General features: G+C 36.5%; 1 protein-coding gene across 1 annotated transcript in view; it reads right to left on the reverse strand.

Annotated features, from left to right (window-relative positions):
* LOC134747163 (paired box protein Pax-6-like) overlaps positions 1–23,803 on the reverse strand; it is a 56,536-nt gene extending 32,733 nt beyond the window's left edge. The window contains exons 1-2 of the mRNA XM_063681743.1: positions 23,408–23,803; positions 18,615–18,795 (exon numbers count right to left, since the gene is read on the reverse strand). Coding sequence (XP_063537813.1) covers positions 18,615–18,795; positions 23,408–23,610 — 384 coding nt within the window. The 5' untranslated portion in view covers positions 23,611–23,803. The remainder of the gene's footprint in view (positions 1–18,614; positions 18,796–23,407) is intronic.
* Positions 23,804–26,030: the final 2,227 nt, after the last annotated feature.

The raw sequence follows: 26,030 nt of genomic DNA on the forward strand, positions 1-26,030 counted from the left end.
TGCCAAAACTTTCTCTATTAGACGAAGTTACTGCATTCGTTTCTAGATTTTACTGTAAAAATGATCTCCTGTTGAAACGCTCTTACAATACGAGTATAGCAGCAAATAAAAGCAGTACATTACAGGCCGGCGGCACGGCATTGTGCGCCCGAGGGCACAAAGCCACCTGCTGCGTATTGTGCGTCGGCACTTTGGGAGTCAATATTTTGGGTGACTCTTAACTTTGCGCCTTGTCAGCGAACAACTGCTGCACTTCTATGATTATTCTTTTGTTTTTGCGCTTTTTATCGCTGATTGGATTGGCAGGATGTTCAGGTTAACAATGCTATTGTGTTGGCAATAGGTGCCATTTTTTTAAAATTAATATATAAAAATATTATGCTAAGCAAGCTAAATCTAACACCTAGAGTAAATAAATTCAAGAGGATATAATCGAAGGAAAAGTAAAATAGCTATGAACTTTTAAAAAGGGGAGACGTTTGGAGAATTCGTGAAAAAAATTGTGGCACATTTAATTGAATAAATTAATACTACATTCATCCTTTTGTAATATTAAAATTCACAAACCATTGAATAGTTAATAAACAATACCACACCGCCTCAAGATCCCCGCCCAAACTTAACATGACACGAAATCTAAACTGCACTTAATTCGCACTTTTCCCACGGAATTTAAAGTATTATATTAATTGTCGATTTACTATTGTTGGCAATCAAAGAAATAGGTCAATAAAGAGTATTGTTTGATTGAGAGTTCGGCAGTTTGTCAATACGGGCTCATATTGTAGGTAGCTCCGGGGGGCGGTGTGTTGCCCCCCGTGTAAGACTAAGGTGTACAACTGTATTCAAAGTCATTTGAGGGTGAAATGATATGCAGCGATTTATTAGGTACTCTGAGTTCTTATCGTGTGAATCGAGGTAGAGCTTTGTTGGGACATTCATCAATTAAAAGGAGGCGGTGTGGACGGTGTCTTGTGAGCTATGAGTCGTATGACGACTTATTTAACCGTTAATTTTATTGTTGACTTTTCTATGTTGGAGGTGTTGCTTGGCATAGCCCCCTTTTAAAACGAATTTTGTGATGTAAAGTGTCTATTGTTTAGTTCAATCAAAACCAAAGAAACATTAATTGTAAACGTAAAGTTGTAGTTTTTTTTGGATATAATTAGTTTCATGACAATCTTTTAAGCTATCAAATAATCAAACGACCTAGATTATTCCTTATTTGCAACCAAAATACTTATTTTTATTGGATTAACTAGCCGTCAATACTCAATACGAGTATCTATTTTTACTCACATCTTAGCAATGCTGTCAAGTGAACAAAAAAACTGGAAAATATCCATTCCATTGTACCCGGTGAGGCGTAGAGCAGTTCTTGTTATATTTGTAAATAATAAATAAGTGTGATTTTCCCGCTGTAGCTGCCTCAGCCGGCAGGACGCGATTTTCCACTAGATGTGTTGCCAGAATAATAAAATCGGGGAAAAATTCGGACCGAGCGGCTGGCGTCAAATTGATTATTGATTTATTTTATATTTGGACATTTTTGTTGGGGGTTCCTTGTGTAAGTATCTAGTTAGTTTATTTGAATGAGTATCATTCGAGACTACACTCGGTGGATCTTATAAATGGGGCGCTGAAGGCAGATAGCAGATTCTGGGCTGCTACGCTAAAAGGGTCTTACAAAACCTTCCCTATTTTTTTAATTAACAGGGCGATTTGACGATTTTTTCTAAAATCTGTAAATGTCAAAAATTGTTAATTAATAAGTTTTGTAAGACCATTTTTGGCGTACCTAGCAGTAGAATCTTAGGTACATTAAAATAGGCAATTTTGGTATAAAAAATACTATCTTGTAAGTTTTAATGACTGAGGAAAGAAATGACTAGTGACTAACTATAAAAAAACTATGTAGAATAAAATGACATACCTATGTAAAAAGCAGAAGACTTTTCATTATAATAAATTGAGTCACATAATATTTCTAGCTTGAAATTTCTAGTAATCGGCTTCCTCGGATGTCATCATTAAACATCTACTTCCTAAAATAAATAACCAAACGAAATATCGAATTCACCTTTATTAATTTAAATAACAATACGTCATTGTTTACCAAAAGTCACCATATTGGTACAATACTGAAGCGAAGGGTCACTATTAAATACCTACATCTTTGAAACTCAACCAAATGGCAAGAGTCAATTGTGTTTACTTGGCGAAGCGGTCGCAGTCAATAATAATTTTACTTTAATGGCGATAATAGTGTATTATTATTATTAAAATAGAATAATAGTGTATTATTACGGCACGGGGATGACGCTTGAGTGGTCGTGAATGACATTCAACGGTTTTTATTTTAAGTACATTTTTTCTTTTGCTACTTTTGTATTGTGCTGATTCTGGTTTGACGCGTGCTGCTGAGAGGGAAAAATACATTTAAATGGAATCATATTTTATGTCACTAATGAAGTTGTGTCTAGTCTACGTCTAGTCCTTGCTTTATTATTAAGCAGACACTTTAGAACTTAAAAAAAAAACCGACTATGATGATCAAAGTCAATTGTCAATTTCATGTCTTGTCAATTATGATTGCTAACAAGTGATAATTTACAGATCCGAGTGAAAAATACACTCCTTTTCAGGCGCTATTGAAGCAACAGATTGGTCGTTTAAACAGTATATGTGCATTGACTATGTTTTTTACTGTTTCGTAGGTTTATGATTTCACTATTTAATTAGTATTTATTTTGTAAATGGTAGGTAGTCATATCGTTTAAATATTCTCAATTACAAAGCCGGCATCTCACAAACGTCCCTTTTTGGCCCAGTGGTTGACTGGTAGAGAATGCATTGAAGCATTAAGTACACCAATTGTACTTATTATTTTATGTGCAACAAAGTTTTAATGAATAAATAAATATTTGTCTATTCCTAGTTTATCAAAATCGAGAAGAAAAAAAGCCCAAAAATATAGACGCACTCATTGTAATTGCTTCAATAGTGCTTTAATTAAGATTGCCAATATTATTTACAAGCGTAGTATATTGATAGTCTCGAATCCTAGAAGTAAGGTGAACTGTTTTCTAATACTCAGAAATTACATTTGCATTTATAGTAGTGGAGAAACAAGACAACAGTTATATTGCAAAAATGAAACCAAAGATAAGAATCTTGACACGGTTATTAACGAACAACACAACGGACTCGCAACTCATCCCCCATTGTAATCCGATCCGAGCACACTTGCGGCGACATATCTCCTATAATTACACCCATAATCACCGAATTAAATCTGCCATCGAAATCATTGAAAAAACTCATAAATATGCATCAACGATACACTGTCATTTTACGACGCAGTTACAAAAAGACTTATCTCTGTTTGAGTTACATAATGTCATACGACGTTTTGAATAAAGGAAGATTCAGTCCCTTGAACAACAGTACAGACAAGAACACCGTTTAATACACAAAAGCAACTGTGGAGTGTGGACGCCGCATAAAATTATAATAAATATCAATAGAGCGAGACGAACCTAAACCTCAATGCGTTAGATAAGGACAGTGGTCACTGCATTGGCACAGTAAATCGTAAAGGTGACAATGCATTGACATGTCATTTGGGGGGCTTCTCATGTCGTGGGGTAAGGACGTCATAACTCATGGTCGAGTAGGGAATTTACGGCTATGGTGATTTGGCGTCTGATGTGTTTAAATGTGATAAATAGACGCCTTAATGTGTGAAATCGGCATTTTAACTGATTTTATATTGAATTGTAAGGGTAAGGACACGGTTTTAATGAAATCAGTATGACTTGTTATTATTATTTCCAGTGTTAGTTGAGAATAGATAAAAGTAATATTTTGGAAATATATTTATTAGCTGCATATGTATCTTGCATATTACGGTTAGTACGTTCTATGCACATCTTTTTCTTTATCGTCAGGTTGTGTGCCTGTAAGTAGGTTTAAATACCTAAATACAATTAAAATCACCTTGTAAGTTAAACTATACTGTTATTGTATTGTAATAAAATATTACAACCTAATTGCCTGGCATGAGGAAAAATTCATAAATAAAGAAACAGACAAAAAACTATAAGTATTTTTTTGACATAAATTTATTAATTTCCGCTACGGGTGTCTGGAAGAGATCGCTTTTTAACCTCTTCTTTTCTGTATTCTTTGTATTGTTTTCTGTAATGTGGTGTGCAATAAAGAGTATTTATATTGTATTGTACAGGTATTTTTTTACGCTTTTTTGTCACCAACTCGTAACCCTTCGCTACGCCTCTACGGCGTAGCAACGCTGCGCTTACATTATTCATGTTGTTTCATTCTTAATGCCATATTTTTACATATTTATACTTGCAAAATATGAAACAGTCGTATTTTTTTTAACGCCGAGTTTGTTGCCCTTTTATTTGATTTTACGCAGGCAGAAATTGATTAATCTGTATGTTAATTTGTTTGTCGAAAGTTTACTTCTATAACATTGCAAGAAAATGGCAGTCACGCTACAGTGTGTTTGTTTTTAATAAAGTACTTACTACGCCATACATTTTCTATGCAAAAAAAAAACAAATAGCATTCCATACTATTTTCATAGTTAAAAAGACTATAATGATGAAACAATCTGAAAGATACGAGTGAGACGCTGAGACGAGTAGTATGTTTTAATCTATTTGTTGCTGGTTTAGATATCAGTAAAAAACCGGCCAAGTGCGAGATACAGCCTGGTGATAGACAGACAGACAGACGGACAGAGGAGTTTTAGTAATAGGGTCCCGTTTTTACGCTTTGAGTACGGAACCCTGAAAAGTAGCTGAAGCATACTATTGACAGATGCATTTCATGTTTTTTAATATTATATAGCTCCATGGGCAACTAAAGGGTTTTATAATATACTGAGGAGTGACTTTGCTTACCTAATACGCAATATCTATACATTTAATTTTGCATTCGCAATAAATTTTCCTATAAACTCAATCTAGACCCTTGGAAGCGTATTCTAATCAGGATTTGTTATGAATATGATCTGTCAGTGTTAGAAGTGACATTTATTTTACCAGAAAAAGTAACCTGTTTTTACAATCAAAATGTCTATTGGTCAATTTTTAATCAGTTCGGTAGGCTACGGTGACTGCTTACCATCAGGCGGGCCGTATGCTTGTTTGCCACCGTTGTTGTATACAGGTTGTCCGTAGCCATTAGACAAAGCCGAAATGTACATATTCATTAGGGTATTTCGAATCAGTATACCATGCAAGTATCATAACAACCGGTGTAGCGGTTACGAAGAAAATAACAAATTACAATTTTTTACTTTGGAGCAGCCTGTATGTGTTAATAGCTCCTGAGGTAATAAATAGTATTAAACCTTCAGCGAACTTATTGATTATGTCAAAAACACTGCCAATGATTAATACAGTATGTTTCTTTTTGTTGTCGATCATTGGAATTAAATTTTGTTTGAAAATTCATTCTTTTATCTTTTGTTCTAATAAAAAAAACATTAACGTTAGAGCATTCCTGAGAAGTGACCCTACGTGAGATTTCAAGGTTTGTTAGCCATTGGACACCCTCACCCTGTATAAAAAAAAGTTCCTAACAATGTTGGTAGGTGCTTCAATATAACATACGGAAAGGCTCGACGTTACCCCGATAGGCATATTTATGTAGTCTGCATGTAACTAATATGGCACAGCCGGCGGGCGGTTAGCGTACATAGCGAATATGTATATTACAACGGCGACGTATACAAGCAATACGTGGACGTAGGTATACGTAATATATGTAGAAATACGTAGCGATAAGCACCTACGAGTATTTGGCGCTTTATGGTTATGTATGTTGGATACTTGTGTATTAGAGCAATTAGAGTGATATTCAGTTTTACTATAGACTTAGGTACGCAAAATATACCTAAAGTTTTAGACAAATAAACCTAATTTTGTAGGCATTTATTGATTTATTTAGTGTCGTCTCGAGTGATAAATGCTTTATAGATAATATAGTTGTTATATTTTGGAGCCAAATAAAACTGTAAATTAATTAATCACGGTTTATTAATAGCTATACACATGCGTTCCGTTACATGGCATGAATGACAGTTCATGTCTCAGTGTTGCCACTGTAAACTCTGTGACAGGTTATTACAGTAGTATTCACTGATCAGTCTCGATTTGGAAACACTGTAAAATAAACTTTTGAGGAGGTCCGTTAATTATCTGGGATGTCCATAAAAGTATCCAATCTATTACGCAATAACCCCTTTAGAGGTGTCATTAGTTAGCGCTAGAATGAACGCCAAGTTTTATAGTGCATGCTGTTAACATGACCTTCATACGTTCATGTAGGTACCTAGAAATATTGAAGGGCGCAGGCGTGACATTTTCTACATAGCAAATCAAATGGTGCGGTGGTCAAAGGTTGGGCTAGCTCCTAGCTTCAAGTTTGAAATCAGTCACTGACGGATTTAAAATTAAGTTGAATATTTTGGATCGTGTTGAAATCAAAACTATGTTAGATACACTTTTAGTATAAAAGAAGTATTTAGTTTTAGTTTTAGATTTAAGTGTTAAATACTAGATTTAAAGACACAAACATAATGGTTTATACCCTAGCGATTTCGGAAGAGCGGGGTTTTCTGTCACAAGCATATCTAATGCTTAAAAGAAGATCCCATCCCATGCTGTAAACTACTTGTAAGGAACCAATAAACATTTTTTAATTTTTCATTTTCATTTTCATACACTACACAGTCCGCTAAAGGACTCCTACAAATAATAAAGACAAGAACGATACATATTGAACTATAGTTGAAGCATAGATTCCTGCGGTTTCCGAATAGCTCAGGAATTAGGAATGCAAATAGCGTAATGAATGGCCCGACTGACTGGCCAAAAGGCCTTTTACACTCGAAGGTCGTAAGCGCCACAAACCGGCCTGTCGTTTACGACGTTTAGAAAGGTCGCATGTCGCGCATTACCGATTTTCGGCATTTGCCAACGCGTTTTGCGCTGCATATTGGTTGCAGAGCCGATTTGAGATTTGTTGCCTGTTACAGACGTGCCCAATAAATCTCTTGTACGGACATTAGTAACCAGTAACGGGTGCGTTGCGATGCAATTCAATTACCATAATAGGCAGGTTAATCTAATTTACCTATTAATTTTGAGTCAAACAGCTTTTTACCCTTTTTTACACACTTACAATGTACATATTTTAATTATTAGATTTTTCTACCAAATAATTTCGCTGCGAATTTGATACATTTAAATTTGGCTGCTTGAAAAATAAACGGGTAAAAATATATAATAATAAGTAAAAGTATTATATACATATTATGTATGTGTGTATATAGACTGCCTGTGGTCTGCCTCTATCTTTAATCACTTGTTTTTGTTTAAGCTGTATATATATCTTACTGAGGTGTGCCAATAAAGAGTATTCTATCTATCTATCTATCTAATACACAGAAATACTTCAACAAACATAATTACGAAAACTGTTTATAAAAACATTTATTTAATTAAAGGTAATTTTTAGGGTTCCGTACTCAAAGGGTAAAAACGGGACCCTATTACTAAGACTCCGCTGTCCGTCTGTCCATCTGTCCGTCTGTCTGTCTGTCTGTCACCAGGCTGTATCTCATGAACCGTGATAGCTAGACAGTTGAAGTTTTGACAAATGATGTATTTCTGTTGCCGCTGTAACAACAAATACTAAAAAGTACGGAACCCTCGGTGCGTGAGTCCGACTCGCACTTGGCAGGTTTTTTTTTAAGTAGTTGTCTTTAATGTTTACTTAGTTTTTACTCAGTTAAACGTTGTTTAATAACTGTAATAAAATTATAACCCTTTCTTAGAAATAAAATAAACGATTTTGAAAATTAAGTACGTCACCAAAATACGCTACATAAGTACCTAATCTCATTTTAAAAAAGTAATGACTATCAAAAAAGATACAACCTTTAAATAAATGCATAAAAACAAATAAATCGTACAAACATCGCAAATTTCCGATAAACGTTCAAAACCACAAAATAAATTCGCTTAAAAACTCTTATGTCATCGATATAAAGTATATTTTTGCGTAACCCGACCGCTCCGAATCGTGGTTGTATAGCTACATGCATAGCATATGTATGCAGAGTGGATTAAAATTAAAACTCCGTAAAACGCACAGCATATGCCGGGGGAGTCACCCTAGAGGAGTGTTGCTCAATCCAAAACAGCCTAAGCTATTTGCTCTGCTGCTATATTCTGATATTTAGCAGAGCATCGAGAAACGCGGTAAGGTAACGTATAGTATGATCTCGTCTTACGAATTCTTATACATACAGTTACCTATAGGTAGGTGCAAATTACAAATCTACGCAAAATTGGTGTACACTAAAGAACTGCAGAAAGTTTCTAAAAAAATGGAATTTTCTCGGAAACCTCTGGTATTTTTTACAGGAATTAATTAAATTTCCCCAATAAGTTCCCTTTAAATAGGATTTTTTTTAATATTTCGCAATCTTGGCTTTGGCATTATACTTATGTGCACCCGGAGATCAAGGTTTGATGCAATCCATTTCGTCTTATCCACGCAAACCCCTTTCTACATCTCTTGTTTTTTTCTATACTAAGAAAAGAAATGAAACATGAATATATATAAATGAGAAGAATTTCGCATGAAGTAGATAAGCACAAATATTTGACCAAATAAGGCAAAGTGGTTCGATCGGGGCGAAAGCTCATCTGCGCTTTAAGCGGTAGGCTTCAGTTCGGTTTGAGACTTACTCCTTTTTAAACCCAGCTTGTATTCTAAAGGGATTCTCGGCAGACTTCACTTATTTGCGTTCTAATGGGAAAAACAAATGAAAATCGCAAAATGGATTAGATGGCGATTAATGCTGTTTCGCGCATTTTAGTGATTTTGGGAGGCGATGGCGAGGAGATGACTGCCTTTCCACTGAGACAGATATGAGCGGAAATGAGAGGAGACGTGAGGGAATAGCATTGATTGTAATTCAGCGGAGCGGAGAAGAAGAATTACCTACAACGAATGTTTTTGGATGATTCCCGCACGTCTCTGCCTCAGTGAAAACGCAGCCAAAGAAGTTTCGATTCTCTTAACCAATTTCTTTATCGAAAATTCTCACTTGGAATTAAATACCCTTTAGAATGCTACTAACGAGATGAATATGATTGTAGAATAAGGATAGGAGTTAAGTAGTCTGCATCAAGATAGTGATAAGTTTACTTGTACTTCTGATAACTCAATTTGACGAGCTAGTTATCTCAACAGTCTAAGACGTTCACAAAGCCTTTAGCATGTCACTCACAACCTAAACTAACAATTAACTCAAGACAAAATGAAATTCTCGAGACGCCATTATCAAAGAAGGCCTAGCCGTTCGTTTGAAGTGCAGCCAAGCGCGAGGACCGTAGTGTTCAGATGTTGGGAGATTATGTATTTAGTTAGTTAGATCGAAAACACTGTTTTAACTGCAGTGTTCTGTATCAAGTAGTTTGCAGATATCTGTGTTATAATTTAGATATTTATTGAGATAAAATTTCACAGCATTACAGCTTAGCCAATGCGCTCTAAAATTAAATTAAGTAATAATAAAGCTATATGTTATAAAATTATACGATAAATATAACAATAAATAATAAGCCACCTATGTTGATTCACAAAAACGTACAAAATCTTTAAAAAGTTTATGATTTTTGTCGGCAAACAAGTCGTAGTCAGGTGCAAAAGATAAAAAAATAAGAATAATATTAAGAGGCAACGCACTACCCTGTGCCCATGAGCGCTAAAGGTACGAAAGGACGGGATTATTCGTGATGTAGGTATTTTAACCTCGTATAAGGCCCTTAGTATTTTAAACCATTTTCAATAGGAACATAGTTGCATTTGTTTTGTGTCGTTCGATTTCAAAACCAAAAAAATATCAAGTATATTTCTTTATTTTTTTTATATAAAAAAACATTACCTACAAGCGATATAATCCGACTTAATGGTTATATTTCATGATAGCAAAATTGTGTAGGTACCTAAGTATACCTCTACTACCGGCAAACAGTTTTAATTCAGGAAAAAGTTATTATTGCGTGATTGAAAATTGAGTATACAAAATAAACATTTCTGCTGCAAATCAGAAAACAATACAAAAGTATTAACTTTGGCAAAAATAATGGTCTGCCGAATTTGAATCGCGTTCTTCTTGATAAAAATCGATGTCTTCGTAACTTTTATTATTTTTTAATCGAAAATATATCTCTCTGTTGTCTCTATAATAACAGAAATGCAGTATTGACACAAAGAGAAACCCGTACTCCATACGTTTAATTTCCGAAGAAATGAGATGGCTCTTTCATACTACTCATCCATCCAGTACAATGTTTAGAAACTATAAAAATAAGGTATGTTGCCAAAACATTTTTAGAGCACACAGGTGCAGTCAAAACTATTGAAGCTATCATCGTCCATCTGCCTATACCCCCGTATCTCACAAACACTCGGTCATTATTGCAGCTTAATGCCCAGCTTAGCTCGCACGTGGCCACTTTCATAATAAACCCTGTCGAAATACTACAATCAAAACTAACCCATGAGAATATGACAGTAAGGTTGAAAATAAAAGGGCTTTAGAAATATTATTGGAAGTGCGATTTATCGCGCTAGAGTTGCGCCGGCGCCGATCTCGCTGTTTTTTATTTGATTCTGTGAGAACGGGAATATGATGGACAGGTTTAGGTTAGTGTAGCGTGATCTTGTAGTTAGACAAGTGTTTACTATATAATACGTATGAATGAAAAGGCTGAACTAAAAGAGAAAGAAAAGTATGTGCGGGAGAAATTAACTAATAAATAATTCTCCCTCACGTCCTTCTAAGATAAAGATAACTAATATACAGATAACGTCTAGATTCGGGCCAAAATAACTATTGTTTATAAATTTAATGTTACATGTATCTGGGTCTGCATATGAATTTGTTTGCTGGGGGAGGAGGGGGGGGGGGTCAACTATCTGCAGCTGACTATACGTATAATATGCCTTGTAGAAGTACAATCGGACATTTGTGAAATAATAACAGAGTATCATATCATAACGGAGCTGCAAGAAATAGTATAAACTTCATATTTTCAGGAATATTATTTTACAATGATTTTCACGAATAGGGCATAACAATATAAAAATATTTAGGAACCTACCTACTCCGTTACTAAAGAGTAATACTTATAGGCCAGTCAAATTAGATTAAAAAAAAGCGTTTTGAGGAATTAATTTCCAGCAAGTTGGAAATCATTTTAATACCTTAATTTGGTCCTAAATGCGTATAATCCGAGTTTGCTCCATCCCAGGAGGTGTGGATAAATTTTGGGAGCCTTGGGAGATACATTTTACCTTGGATTGACAAAATCACTCGATGTAGAAGGAACCCATTATTAATTACAATGTCACAATGTCATGTACAAGGCTGTTGTAGATAAGACATAAAAAAACGGATTTTAACACTATTATATCAAAAACACCGGCCAAGTGCGAGTCGGACTTGCGCACCGAGGGTTCCGTACATTACTTTTAACAATGTATTTTTTATGTGAAACGTGAGTGAAAGGTAAATTGCTGTGTACGATTTGTGACGTATTAAAAAAAAACTACTTACTAGATCTTGTTCAAACCAATTTTCGGTGGAAGTTTGCATGGTAATGTACATCATATAATTTTTTCAGTTTTATCATTCTCTTATTTTAGAAGTTACAGGGGGGGGGGGGAGCGACACACATTTTACCACTTTGGAAGTGTCTCTCGCGTAAACTATTTAGTTTAGAAAAAAATGATATTAGAAACCTTAATATCATTTTTGAAGACCTATCCATAGATACCCCACACGTATGGGTTTCATGAAAAATTTTTTTTTGAGTATCAGTTCCAAGTATGGGAAACCCCCAAAATTTATCGTTTTTTTTTTCGATTTTTTTGTGAAAATCTTAATGCGGTTCACAGAATACGTCTACTTACCAAGTTTCAACAGTATAGTTTCAGAGAAAAGTGGCTGTGACATACCGACGGACAGACAGACAGACAGACATGACGAATCTATAAGGGTTCCGTTTTTTGCCACTTGGCTACGGAACCCTAAAAAAAGAAATTCATAGTGGCAGCCATTTTTTACAATCTTGAACTACAATATCATATTAAGGTACCTTTCGGATCCTCAGATTATCAAATCTTTATCATGATCAGAGCAAATTTCCCGTCGGACGTACCGTTTTTGAACTACAAGCAAAAAACTGAAAAAGAGCAAAAATTGTTCCACAACTCCGGAATGGAGCAAACTCGGATTACACTAATTTAGAACCAAATGAAGGTATTAAGACGTGTTTCCAGCTTGCTGGGAATTCCTGGAAAAAATCTAATTTGACTGGCCTATTATTTCAATATACCATTATAAAATAATACAGTAAAATTTTATCGAGTACTTACCTACATTATTTAATAAGTATTGTAAGAGCTAATAAAATTACAATCAAATCTTTACATCAATTTACTAAATACAATTTCAATAAAATATCAAAATGAAACATTATTAATTGAATTCAAACCAATGAATTCTAATTTTATAAACTATAGACAATCCCGACTTTATTAACAACAAACTGGCAGCTAATAAAACGTAAAGAGGTATTGTATCGTCCCACGTGAGGAGACAGGGGTGCGACGGCACAGGCGCGTTCAAAATGCTTACCGAGGACAGCCAAGATGGCGGATGTGAGCCAGTCTATACGCGCTAACGAACTACGCACTGTTGTTAAGAGAATCGAGGTCATATTAAACTGGTCGGTCTAAGCTTTTGATACAAATGGGAATACACGATACAGTTTATTGGATCTAAACCTTGTAATTAACTCGTTGTGGATTATGAGAGGGTGAGATTACATGATCACATATTGGGGAAGCTGGGAAGATGGGGAAAAAAGTTACGCTGATAAAACCGTTGATATGTTGCTCTGGATTTGTTGATACGATTGTTTGTTTGGACTTTTAAAATTTGCATTCGACAAGTTTTGTTTGCAGCTTTATATATATAACCGTGTCGATATAAATAAACTAACAACTTTTTTCGTTTTAAAGTTTTTTTTTATTACGCCTAACGTTTTTTTTAAGTACTGTTAGTGTTAAATTCATTATAGGTACCTATAATGAATTTAACACAAGTAGGTCGAGTAAGTGTCATCTGACTCTATGTGTTCAAATAATAGGAAAGGAATATACATAGTTCTAGATAATAATTTGTCTACTCTGTTACGAAAAATGAAGAACACGGGAGCCACAGCTAGGGGTCACGGTATCAGAATTTATTTTGACACAGACCAAACCTGCTTGCTTACTTTTCTTACTTGTATCACAAATGCCTATTTAGGTAGGTATAAAAAAAATCTGATAACCCTTTTAATAGTCTGTAAATTATTAAGTTATACCTAATTAGGTATATAGATGAGTCAGCTTCCTCGCGTTATCCCGCCATTTTGCCACGGCTCATGGGAGCCTCGGGTCCGCTTGACAACTAATCCTAAGAATTGGCGTAGGCACTAGTTTTTACGAAAGCGATTGCCATCTGACCTTCCAACCCAGAGGGGGAAACTAGGCCTTGTTAGGATTAGTCCGGTTTCCTCACGATGTTTTCCTTCACCGAAAAGCGACTGGTATAAATATCAAATGATATTCCGTACATAAGTTCCGAAAAACTCATTGGTACGAGCCGGGGGTTTGAACCCGCGACCTCCGGATTGAAAGTCGCACGCTCTTACCGCTAGGGGGTTAATTAGGTATATATATGAGTATTTTGGCAAAAACAACGTCATAATTTAACACTCCAAAGGTACATTCAACTTATGGAACAATAGATACGCTTTAGAATTAAAAACCCTTCGAATACCCTAAAGGCATTCTTGCTGGTGACGTCCGACATTAAACCACATGACTGCAGAACTTGCAATTATGTATTTATTTACTCTTCCGATTACACTCAACATCAATGTAAGCCTTAAATCCTTCAAATTGTGGTATTAATTTCTCTCCAACACTTCTTATTTTTAAGTAACGTTTGAAACACGTATTACCGAACGAAAACTGACTTTAACTCAATGAGAAACAACGGTATTTCGCTTGTAAGTACTTACACTTTATAAAACTGTGCATTGACAAACAAAATCAGACTCTAGGTTTTTTCAATAGAGTTCATTTTGAAATGGGTGTGTCAAGAATAGGGTAGATGCGCCGATCACGAGCCACACTCACGTCACGTGTCTGCCACGCGTCATCTCCGATAATCTTCTTTGCCGGACTCCTTTGTTACAATTTGTTTCTCCCGATATAGTCCTAGCTACCCCTGCGAGATCTAAATCTCTGATATGAGCCGTAATGATATTTTAAATCAGTGTTGCAGGGTTATTGGCTTGGTTATTGCAACGGCGCTAGCTTTAAAGTAATCAAAGCTTCGAATTCTCTAACTAGGGTCAATAAGTATCAAGTTAAACTATTTATTGCGTTACAATTTATCTCAAAACAAACGAAATCTGTATATCTATGTTAACAACAATCTGACAGAAATATTTTGTTTTATATCAAATTCCTAAAGAATAATAACAGATAAAAAAAAGTTAACCGACTACATAAAAAAGGAGGAATATCTCATATTCATCCGAATCTTTTTTGTACTCTCAAACTTTTTAAGACTGCATATTTTATTAAAAGTTAACAGTGAAACAAAACTCATTCATTATCGATACAGATGTTTCCAGATTTTTTTGTATCCATCAAACTCATAATTCGCGCTTTTATTTGTTTTTGATAAAATTAAAAATATTTATTACATATAGCTATTAAAATAATTATGGACCCAAATGCACACAGAATAAATGCAAATATGACATCGAAAAAAAAAAAACAACAGCATCACTGCTCGTTACCGACGTAAAAGTGACAAGAAAATATCGCGACACAATGAAATAAAGTTGTCATCCCCAGCCGAGGGTACGGCGTGCTAAATGCATTAATTTGGCCTGGATTTAGTGGCCCGGAAGTGATTTGCTACGGGAACGCATGTCACTATGCGATATGACCCTACTATTCTACTATTGACCCTCTTACCCTAAATTTCGCCGTTCAAAAATAAACTTTTTACAATTACATTAACATTCAGTTTCGGTTGTCGATTATGGTATTTAGAGTTATATTGTTTAAATGCTTAACAGGGTTGAATGTCGTTACTGCTTTTTAGTTAAGGGTCGTTACTGTTAAAAGCTTAACGATAGATTTGACGCTGTGTTATTAGGTCCAATAAAATGTTTAGGAAAAATTACTATCAAACGCTTGTCCAATTTTTAAAACATTTAACATTTATTCAGGGTTGAGTGTACGAGTAAAACGCAACCATTTACATTTGGATTTTCTCGCATTCCCCGCAGTAAAAATATTTCCTGAATATTCTATTAGAATGATGAACTTGAATACCTTGTGCGAAAAGTTTCAATTGCAAGATGCACGTTTTTTTTAAATTGCTTTCATTCGTTGTTGAAATATATGTTCCGGTATACGAGTAAATCTTATCGAACTTAAATAATAAGTTACATGCCTACTTATTGATAAGCTACCCCTAACCTACAAGGTATTACTAACTACTATTCTTATGCTAAGAATTTATGTTAAGAAGACTGGAGTCTAATACCGCGGTCCTGAGTGTCCTGACTAGTTTTCGGAAGTATTTAAAAAATAGTGAGTATTTGTACCATTAATGTTCTCATATTCAGGTACAAAAAAGACAAATGTGAACACTAAATCTGCGTGTGACCCACATATTACGTCATCACAGCTGTACCATCCAATGAGGAGCCGTGTCTCACGCATATACATAAACCTAAAACAGAGCCTTACCTCACGTCGTCCTAACAAAATGAGACGGGTTAACCTTCCCAAACGATATCTTGACGTTAATATATTCAGCCTTAAGCACCCTCTTATGGCGTACCTACGTAAACACAATATCAACCAGACATCGATAAATACGAAGACATCAAACGCTCCTATACATACCCACAGGTATATAAGCATATCTCCCCCGCTGATAACTTAAAGACTTTATCCCCTGTACAGGAATTTTTACGGTAACAAAGGCCTTCATATTTTCTTTATTCATACCGTGTCAAAATCGCCCTGCTTCCCCCTTCGGCGACGAAAAAAGAGATAGCCTCCCAACTCTTTCGTTTTCATTAAAAAAGGTATATATCCGTCCCATTTCGCCCCTCTGTTTCGGTTTTATGTTTTTCGCGATATTCCGAGTACCTACCTACTTAATGCGTTGGTTTTTTTCTTGAAGAAAACCTTGGGGGGTGATGGCGCGGATTTCTTAATTAATTTATGTTAAGTATTTGCGAGGGAGATGTTTGTGAAAGGGCTGGCTTCGCCGAAATGACCGTGACGCTTCGTTAATGGTGCAGAGATGTATTTTTATGCCGCGTTAAGTTTTAGGGTTTTTTAATTATAGGAGGAGATGGCTCAAGAAAATCACAATTTGACATTTGTAGCTTCATAAAACAAATCGCGATTATGGTAATTATTGTGAGCAGGTAAATACATGTAATCGTAGTAGACACATTTTAGTTCTACTTGGCTAGAAATTTATAAACAACCATGCACAATTTTCGCATAGAATATTATAACGCTGCCTACATCACAGAAATCCATCGCTATTATTATAAAAGCATCATCCTCTACATTCGAAGGCGATATGTCTAAAGGATGTCCCAGAAGGGAGCGACCCCGTATTCAAAAAAGGGAAAAATGAAGAAAAAAGTTATAACGTCATATTGTTTTGCCACGAAGTGGTGGGGAGAGGGGGACAAAGGGGGACTGTATAGTGCTAGGGAAAGATAAGGCGTTATAGCCCCGATGTAATAGTATAGGTAGGTATGCTATTGTGCCCGTCTCGCCCTTTAGTATTTTCATACTTTTCAAAGGCGCCCCGTAGAAGCGCTATTTTGCGATTTAGACACAGGGGCGAGAAGATGATTTTGCGAAAATATTTTTGCTGGGAAATGTGTTTTCGGTTTTAACGTTGATTTAAGTTGTGGATAAAATATATTTTTGCTTAGTTCACTGTCACTGTCTTTAGAAGATAATTATTTTAGTTGCTTATGATGCTTACGTAACTTATAATTATTTAGTTAGCTAATTGATAATTATACATACGTCTATTCTCGTACCTATTAAATAAAATTTCTCGAAGTTATGAATCATAGGTATTGATGATATACCTATACAATTTCTGTTAAATAAGTGCGAGTCGGACTCGCCCACCAAGGGTTTCGTACTTTTTAGTATTTGTAGTAGCGGCAAAAGAAAAACATCATCTGCGAAGATTTCAACTGTCTAGCTATTATGGTTCATAAGATACAGCCTGGTGACAGACAGATGGACAGACAGAGTCAGACAGACAGACGGACAGACGGACAGTGGAGTCTTAGTAATAGGGTCTCGTATTTACCCTGGTACGGAACCCTAAAAAATAGTCTCAGTTTTACAAGTTCGTTTTAACATAAAGACTTATGTTTACAAAACTAGCACATTAATAATCAGTTACGATATTTTTTCTGTAGGTATGAAAATTAATAATTTTAAGTAGTCCGGTAAAAATTTCAATAGGTAGACAAGTTCAAAGTCTCTCCGAACATTTGTAAAATACTGCTCAAGATCTCGAGCTCAAATATTTCAGCATATTTGGCCATTCAGTTGAGTTTGAACCGTTTACAAGTTTTTATTTCTACACGTACAATTATCATCACAGGCTGAGCACAATGCGGTACTGTAGCAACAATATGAAATATGAAACATTTTAAGTATGCTATTTGTACATTTTGTTTGTATTTTGTGCAATAAAGTTTAAAAATAAGGTTTTGGCAAAAATTTCATTTTCGGTACAAGCTTTTATCGCTGACTGTACTTTTCTTTCCACAGGTAACTAATACTCATCGAGGCAGTTCTAAAAACCCCAAACACAATTAGGTTTCGTTGTTTTATCACAATTCCTATGGCCACCTGTCTCCATCATCAGATCAGCTCTATGGTACCATAATATTGCACTGTCACCCGACTTACATGTGTATGCAAATTTTCAGCTTCATTGGAAGTCGGGAAGAGGGTCAAATTTAACTTGCAAAATTTGACCCGTACAAACATAGTTACACAGTACATACATCTTATACCTTTAAACGAACAATTCTTGTATATATGTATGTTATATTAATACGAGGATATCGGAATCTAACGATTTCGATGAAATTTGCTATAAGTATGGGGACTTTCGGGGGCGAAAAATCGATCTAGCTACGTCTTATCTCTGAGAAAACGCGCATTTTTGAGTTTTTATATGTATTTCGAGCAAAGCTCGGTCTCCCAGGTATTAGATACTTACATTAGGTACAAGTTAATAATAATAATAAATTAGAAAAGCTTGTAAATAAAAATACTTAGGTATGTATTATGTATAGGTACTTTGCATCAGAGCTTGTCGGCCCGAACTGTAAAGAAATAGTTAAAGCAAGACTCACGCTAGGAATATTGTCCGACGTGCAGACACCCTCGCTTAGCAGACGGTCCCTGATCTCCCATGCGAAGATCGAGGGGCACTCCCGCTTGTACTGCGCGATCTTGGACACCACCTCCGCTGTCGCCACGCGCGGCTTAGAGCCGCCGATGGCGCGCGGTCGGATCGAGCCCGTCTCGTAGTACCTGGGGTTTGAAGGTGATTAATATTTGAGCTTTTTAGGGTTTCGTAGTCACCTAGAAACAATTATAGTTTCGCCATGTCTGTCTGTCTGTCCGGGGCTTTGCTCCGTGACCGTTAGTGCTAGAAAGCTGCAATTTGGTATGAATACATAAATTATGCATTGGATAGAACGGGATTATAAAAAGTATAAAAAAATATTTTTTAGGATACCTCCCATACGAAATGTTTTTTTTTGTTTTTGCATCGTTCCAATAGCGTAGGGTGTCGTCGGATAGGTCTTTCAAAACTAATAAGGGTCCCCAAAAACCATTTTTAGGGTTCCGTACCGAAAGGGTAAAAACGGGAGCCTATTACTAAGACTCCGCTGTCCGTCTGTCCATCTGTCTGTCTGTCACCAGGCTGTATCTCATGAACCGTGATAGCTTGACAGTTGAAATTTTCAAAGATGATGTATTATAATTGTTGCCACTTTAACAACAAATACTAAAAAAGTACGGAACCCTCGACGCGCGAGTCCGACTCGCACTTGGCCGGTTTTTTAATATAGTTAATATTTTTGGAAATAACCGCTCCGAAAGAAAAAAAATATGTGTCCCCCTGGCATAAAGTGCATTATTTAAAAGTTGTGAATAACCCTTATATATGTGTGATTTATATGATTAAATTTCTTGGCACACTTTACTAAAGAAGAGACGCTATCCACATAGATTTTCGTACATTGACTCGCCTGTTGCTATCTCTATTGCACACGCATAATTATATATCTGTCCCGCCCATGATGCCGGTTGTCACTGTGCGACCGTGACAGCGATATAATTATGCGCGTGCAATAGAGATAGCAACAGGCGGGTTAGTGTACGAATATCTATGTGGAAAGCGTCTCTTCTCTATAAGTATAACCTAAATAGCTTGAGGTCATTAACTTCCGTTTTGACTGTAGAAGTGTCTTAGGTGGATAGTTGCTTGTTGATAAAACCATAGAGTAACTTATACTAGAGCGGTACTGTCATAGTAAATTTTGTAACCCCAGTAAATTCACTGCCATCTGTCGACACACTTTAAAACTAAAAATGAAGATTTATAAAAATATGATAGAATGTATTTAAATATAGATAAATGATTTTTTTTATTTGCATTAATTATTTTTATGATTTTGACCCATGTTCTTTCACTGATATGCGTTAAAATTGTTAAATAACAAACGAAACCGTCAACGCCATCTATACGACTGTAGGCCAAAACTAGTAGCGCCCTCTGAACGAGAATCAAATTTTCTTGATTTTCGAGGCACGTTTTTTCCTTAGACTGTATCCATCTATTACGGAGTTATATCTATCTTTGATAAAACGAAAACCTCATTTTAATAATAATTTTGTATTTAAGGGGTTTTCAGAAAAAACGTTACTATTTACTTTTTTTAGAAAAACCATCAACTTTTGGTTTATTTAGACTCAGAATCACGAGTACTATTGAATGAGGCAAAGAAAAAAAAAGTGTCCCTAGTTTTTCATACAAATTTTGGGTGTCAATTTTGTAACGGTCCATACAAAATGTATGTGAAAATGCGTTACAAAACTGTAATTTTTTTTGGGACATATTTTTATTCTTTTTAATCGTGATTCTAATTAGAAATAACCCAAAAGTTGATGGAATTAAAAAAAAAAGTAAATGATACTTTTTGCCCTAAAACGCGTGATTACAACGTTTTTAGATTGGTGTCTACTGATTTAAAAGTTTTATTGTTATAAAATAATTTTTTTTCAATATCAGTTCTAAATTAGAATTCTATGAAAGGCAAATATTTGATATGAACCAATATTTAGGTATTAATCTTGACTTAGATGTAAGTACCTTATGTATTCAAGTATTAAATTTGCATAAATAGTAAAATTACAACGGGCAAGGTGCCCAGAAGGCTGGCCGTATTTCCTCGTTGTATTTATTAACCTAGTACCTGAATTTGCCAACATATTCCCATTTTCAAGTGAAGACTTAACAGTCAGGTATTGGATTACCCCTTCCTTGAATATTCGCATGCAGCATGGTGCGTGAGGGTGGCCGGTGTCCGGTTACCGCAACATCGGTCATACCGACGTTTAGGTGTCAGTTGTCGACGGTACGGTTTTTGTCGCGAAAGTAAAACGGTTAATGAAAGTGGTATATACAGGATGGCTAAAAAATAAGTGCATTCCCGTTGCCAGGGAGATTTAGGGATTATAGTGAGCAACTTTTACTATGGGACCATCCCCGAAATCGCGAAAAAAAAATTTACCCTCCGCCAAACAGCCAAATTATTTTTCGCGATTTCGGGGTTGGTCCCATAGTAAAAGTTGCTCTGTATAATCCCAAAGCCTCCCTGGCAACGGGAATGCACTTATTTTTTAGCCACCGTGTATAGCTAGTCAAACCAAATTGTCAGTAAATAAGAATAAAAAAAACTATACTCATCCTTTTCTTTTGGATGATTCTTTCTGCCTATGTTTGAAATGAGACAGTCCTTTGACAAACTATATCTGTGATGAAATGGGTCTATTTGAGAGACAGGTAAACATTATCTCAAGAATCTCAAGCTCCTTTTGGAGTACCATTTACAGAATATATTTATTATACTGCAATTATCAAAAAAATGGTTATGTGTAAAGTCGGTTTACGGACGATAATTTTGCGTGATAACGTGATGAGAAAACATTGATGAAAAGGCCGTAACGTTACCATAGAGATCTGTCCACAACGTTACCATGAAGATCTGTCCACAACGTGACACTTTTTCGTGCATGCTACCGGTGTTCATCGATTTATAAGACGTTATCACGTCAAAAATCAATATGGGATAGTACTGTAACATATTTGGTTATTATAATCGATGTGCAAAGTACTTTTGACTAAAGCAAAGGTTCGTTGGAGTGACTCCAATATGGGGCAGCTTGTATAATATTTTATTTAAGCAGTCCGAAGCAGTCTTAACGAATTCTCAAAAAGAAATAAGAGTGTGTTATTATTTATTCAGGTTTATTTATTTACAATCGATATTTAGATATACGTATTTTAATTTTAATAGATAAAATTAGTTTCGCTAGAGAAACTAGACGTCGTCTCAGAGGCTACGAAAAAAACCGGCCAAGTGCGAGAAGGACTCGCGGACGAAGGATTCCGTACCATTACGCAAAAAGTTAAAAAAAAAACGCGTTTGTTGTATGGAAGCCTCACTTAAATATTTATATTATTCTGTTTTTAATATTTGTTGCTATAGCGGCAACAGAAATTCATCATCTGTGAAATTTTTAACTGTCTAGCTATCACGGTTCATGAGATACAGCCCGGTGACAGACAGACAGACAGACGGACAGTGGAGTCTTAGTAATAGGGTCCAGTTTTTACCCTTTGCAGACGGACAGTGGAGTCTTATTGGGTACGGAACTCAAAAAACAGAAACGGTAACCGCAACATAATTAATCGACATCCAATCATTTCAAAAATAGAACCGTTTCCAGTTACTGTCACCCAAAACCAACCTTCAACGTCACCTTGACGTTGTCCGCTGCAACCCAGTCGAGGCAAATCGATATTAACTATCATAAGCACTTTAATAATACTTCTACTTGTAATTTGGACTCTAGTTTAGTGTGACTAAGATTGAGTTTGCAGTGTAGGTATGTGTTAGATAAGAGGTAGTTAGGCTGGGTTTTAGTAGTCAGGGGCTGTAAATGGCTCGTGTAATAGGTAAGCCTGCGGTTTCAGCGTGCGGCGTGCTATGAGTGCGGTCGCGACCGGTTAGACGGAGGTATTTGTTTCAACTGCATTTTTGGAATAGTTAGGTGTTATGTTGCTTGGTTGATCGGATAGATAGTTGCAGAAATAGATAGTTTCTAAATAACTGCTGCTTCGTTATTTATTTAGTAAAATTTAACGTTAATTAACACGTTACGAAGCGTCAAGTTTAGTCTTTCAAGTGTGCCAAAGAAATATATCAATGTATTTCTATACTCTCTCATATAGCTGCAACAGGATGTTTTTCGAGAATTTAAATTAAGTACCTACATGTAAAGGTCGATTTTCTCGAAAATTTTTAGCAAAGATAATTTTTCAAGATATTGTTAATCTTCTGTCTTGAAGTGGTTGGTAGACGCAGATTTTGGATGTTGAACAGTAAGGCATTGCAAAATGTTGAATTGTTCTGATATTTTTTTGTTTATTGACCGAAACAAAAGCAACGCAGTTGTACGTACCTATTGCATGTATCGAGACAAGGCCAGCACCACAATGTTCTGCCTCGTGGAGTTCGGTAGCGGCCTGCCTCCTACAAACACCGGCAACTGACCTGCCGAGTATCTTGGACACGCTGCCGTTGGACACCTGCAGGATGCGGCTGATGTCGCAGAGCCTCATGCCCGAGTGCGCCAGCTCCACGATCTTCTGCTTCGTGGAGTCCGGCAGCGGCCTGCCTCCTACAAACACCGGCAACTGACCTGCCGAGTATCTTGGACACGCAGCCGTTGGAGACCTGGAGGATGCGGCTGATGTCGCAGGGCCGCGCGCCCGAGTGCGCCAGCTCCACGATCTTCTGCCTCGTGGAGTCCGGCAGCGGCCTGCCTCCTACAAACACCGGCAACTGACCTGCCGAGTATCTTGGACACGCAGCCGTTGGAGACCTGCAGGATGCGGCTGATGTCGCAGGGCCGCGCGCCCGAGTGCGCCAGCTCCACGATCTTCTGCCTCGTGGAGTCCGGCAGCGGCCTGCCTCCTACAAACACCCCGCCGAGCTGGTTAACACCGCTGTGACCTGCCGCACCATAAGCTTGCTTACTCCAATTAATCATTTGTTCCAATTTTGCTTACACTACAGGCAGGTGAGATGCGATTAGGAATATTTGCCGTTCTAACCCAAAAATATATTAATATGCAGCAATATTATCAAGATATTTTGGCTTAGCACGGCTGTTTTATCAGAACCCTTACGAATCGTACGCGAACTGAATTTTGTCTATGGTTAAGGAACTCTCGGCGTAACGTAGAGTCGGACCAAGCTAACTCTGTATGGCATTTTCAATGACAAAGTGTGGCGATGTCATCATTAATGTGAAACTTCTATGATAATATGACGTGTCGTGTCTAATGACACTTCCTCACTTTGTTCTGTTTAAGTCGGTGCAAATTTAGCTTAGACGGACTTCTTAAATATATTAAGAACGGGTCACTCACGTATTTTAAGTCGAAAAACGCTCGACATGTTTCACTCCGTACCGAAGAGTATCATCAGGAGCTTGTGTTGACGTTGACGTACCGGCGCAGACTGCGGCCTGCAGCCCTTCGCGCGCGAGCGTTTTTCAACTTAAAATACGTGAGTGACCCGTTATTAATATATTTAATATGTCTGTGACCACGGAAGTTTTGTTATTAAAATAGCTTAGACGGACTCTGCAACGACGTTTTTATAGCTGCCTCTTCTAACATGAGGGAACTAAAACGTTGCACATGTAGATGGTGCGAGAACTCGCTTCGAGTTTCGTTACCAATGTATGTACAGCAATCTGTATTTGTTCGATCGGTTGACTTAGTTGTACATTAGTAATTAAACTCACTTGCGAGCCCTCGTTCCGACTATCTGATGGCTCCTCTACACGATGGGCCATCATACTGGCCCACTAAGATAGGCCAGCGTGTAGAGAGGGTAGTGGTGTCGGATGGCTTATGGCGCGGCGGGATGGCGATGGAATAGCTACGGTGTCGGATTTTCGTCCACCCATCAAAGGCCAGCGAAGGTAGTGCGCGTCTACACGTGGCCCATTCCAGGACTATATCGGATAGTTGCGTTTCAACCATCGCATGGCCATCTCGCTGGTCCAGCGCTGGGCCATCGTGTAGAGGAGCCGTGATCCTTTAAAGTATCGATATCGACATTTCGGGTAGGTACCTTACCTATCAAATATGTCATTAAAGGGCAAACATAAATACTCAGATTACGATTCTTATTTGCATTATCTGTTTCTAAAGTTAAGAATATATAGGTGAAACAAATACCTACTCACAATTTTAATAGGTACAACTGTTGTAACAACAAAAATCCCGCGAGACTCAGACATTAAATATATCAAAACGGGTCACTCACATTTTTTTGATAAAAAAATTGTTTGACATGTTTCAGCCAACGCGTGGCTCCAGTTGCAGCTCCTTGTTATGAATCGAAACATGTCGACAACAAAAACAATTTTCGATTTAAAAAACGTGAGTGACCCGTATTATTAAAGTCTATATTATAAAAGTCAGAACCGGTTTTGGACTATTAATTAATAATCAAAAATTAGGCTCCTGGGTATCCTTAACCTTAGGGAGCCAAAGACACAAATTTTATATTTTTCGTGTATGGTCATGTCATGTTGCGTTAGTTGGGGTTGCGTCTGATAGTACTGCAATTTCTTTGAATTGTTTTGTGAGGAACTATAGTCTAGTTACGAAATAATACCAACTATATTATTCTATTTAATTAATTTGAAAAGTTTAACTTTGTAATTAACTAATTAAAAATGTTATGTTTGGCTAACGCAATAAAGCTGAAATTTCGATATAAGTGGTTCCGTCATCTTTTAACAGTTAATAGTAGTTAAATTGTTTGTTTTAGTTTAGTCTTCTGATGGTCAGCCATTCATATTATTTACCTACATTGCAAGCTCAAACTAATATTAAATTATAATATGATTGACTTTTGTCTACACTTCTTGTATACTCAGCCGAACGAAACTCTGGATTATCATGGGATTATCTAAAATTGGCAAGCATTATTTCTTGACCATGTTCCTATTCATGAACGGCTGGCTTAAGTGCCGAATCCCTTTCACTATGTTACAAATGAAACCTTTGCTTTGCTCGAAAATTCAGCTTTAGATACCGGTAAAGTCACTAATATTAATAATTTGCACAACAAAGCACGTAAAAATAACTGACAAAATCTCACCTTATACAAAATTTTACCCTATATAATAGAACTACATTTTATACCTTGTTGTAGCTATAGTACAATAGTACCTCGAAATTTGTCGAAAATTGTAGACTTTTAAGGATTTTTGAAGTCAACCTAAAATAAATGAAAATGGAGTTGAAAGTCTTGGCTATTTCTACGGGCAGAGACTATATATGTGTTTCTTTTTTTGCGCGCTTCTTAGTACAGATGTATCTGTCAGATCTGTCTGGTAGACGTCCTTTGCGGATAGATCTGTTAATGTATGGCCACAATTGTATGCAC

The sequence above is a fragment of the Cydia strobilella genome, chromosome 14 (genome assembly GCF_947568885.1).
Source record: "Cydia strobilella chromosome 14, ilCydStro3.1, whole genome shotgun sequence".
Classification (NCBI taxonomy): domain Eukaryota; kingdom Metazoa; phylum Arthropoda; class Insecta; order Lepidoptera; family Tortricidae; genus Cydia; species Cydia strobilella.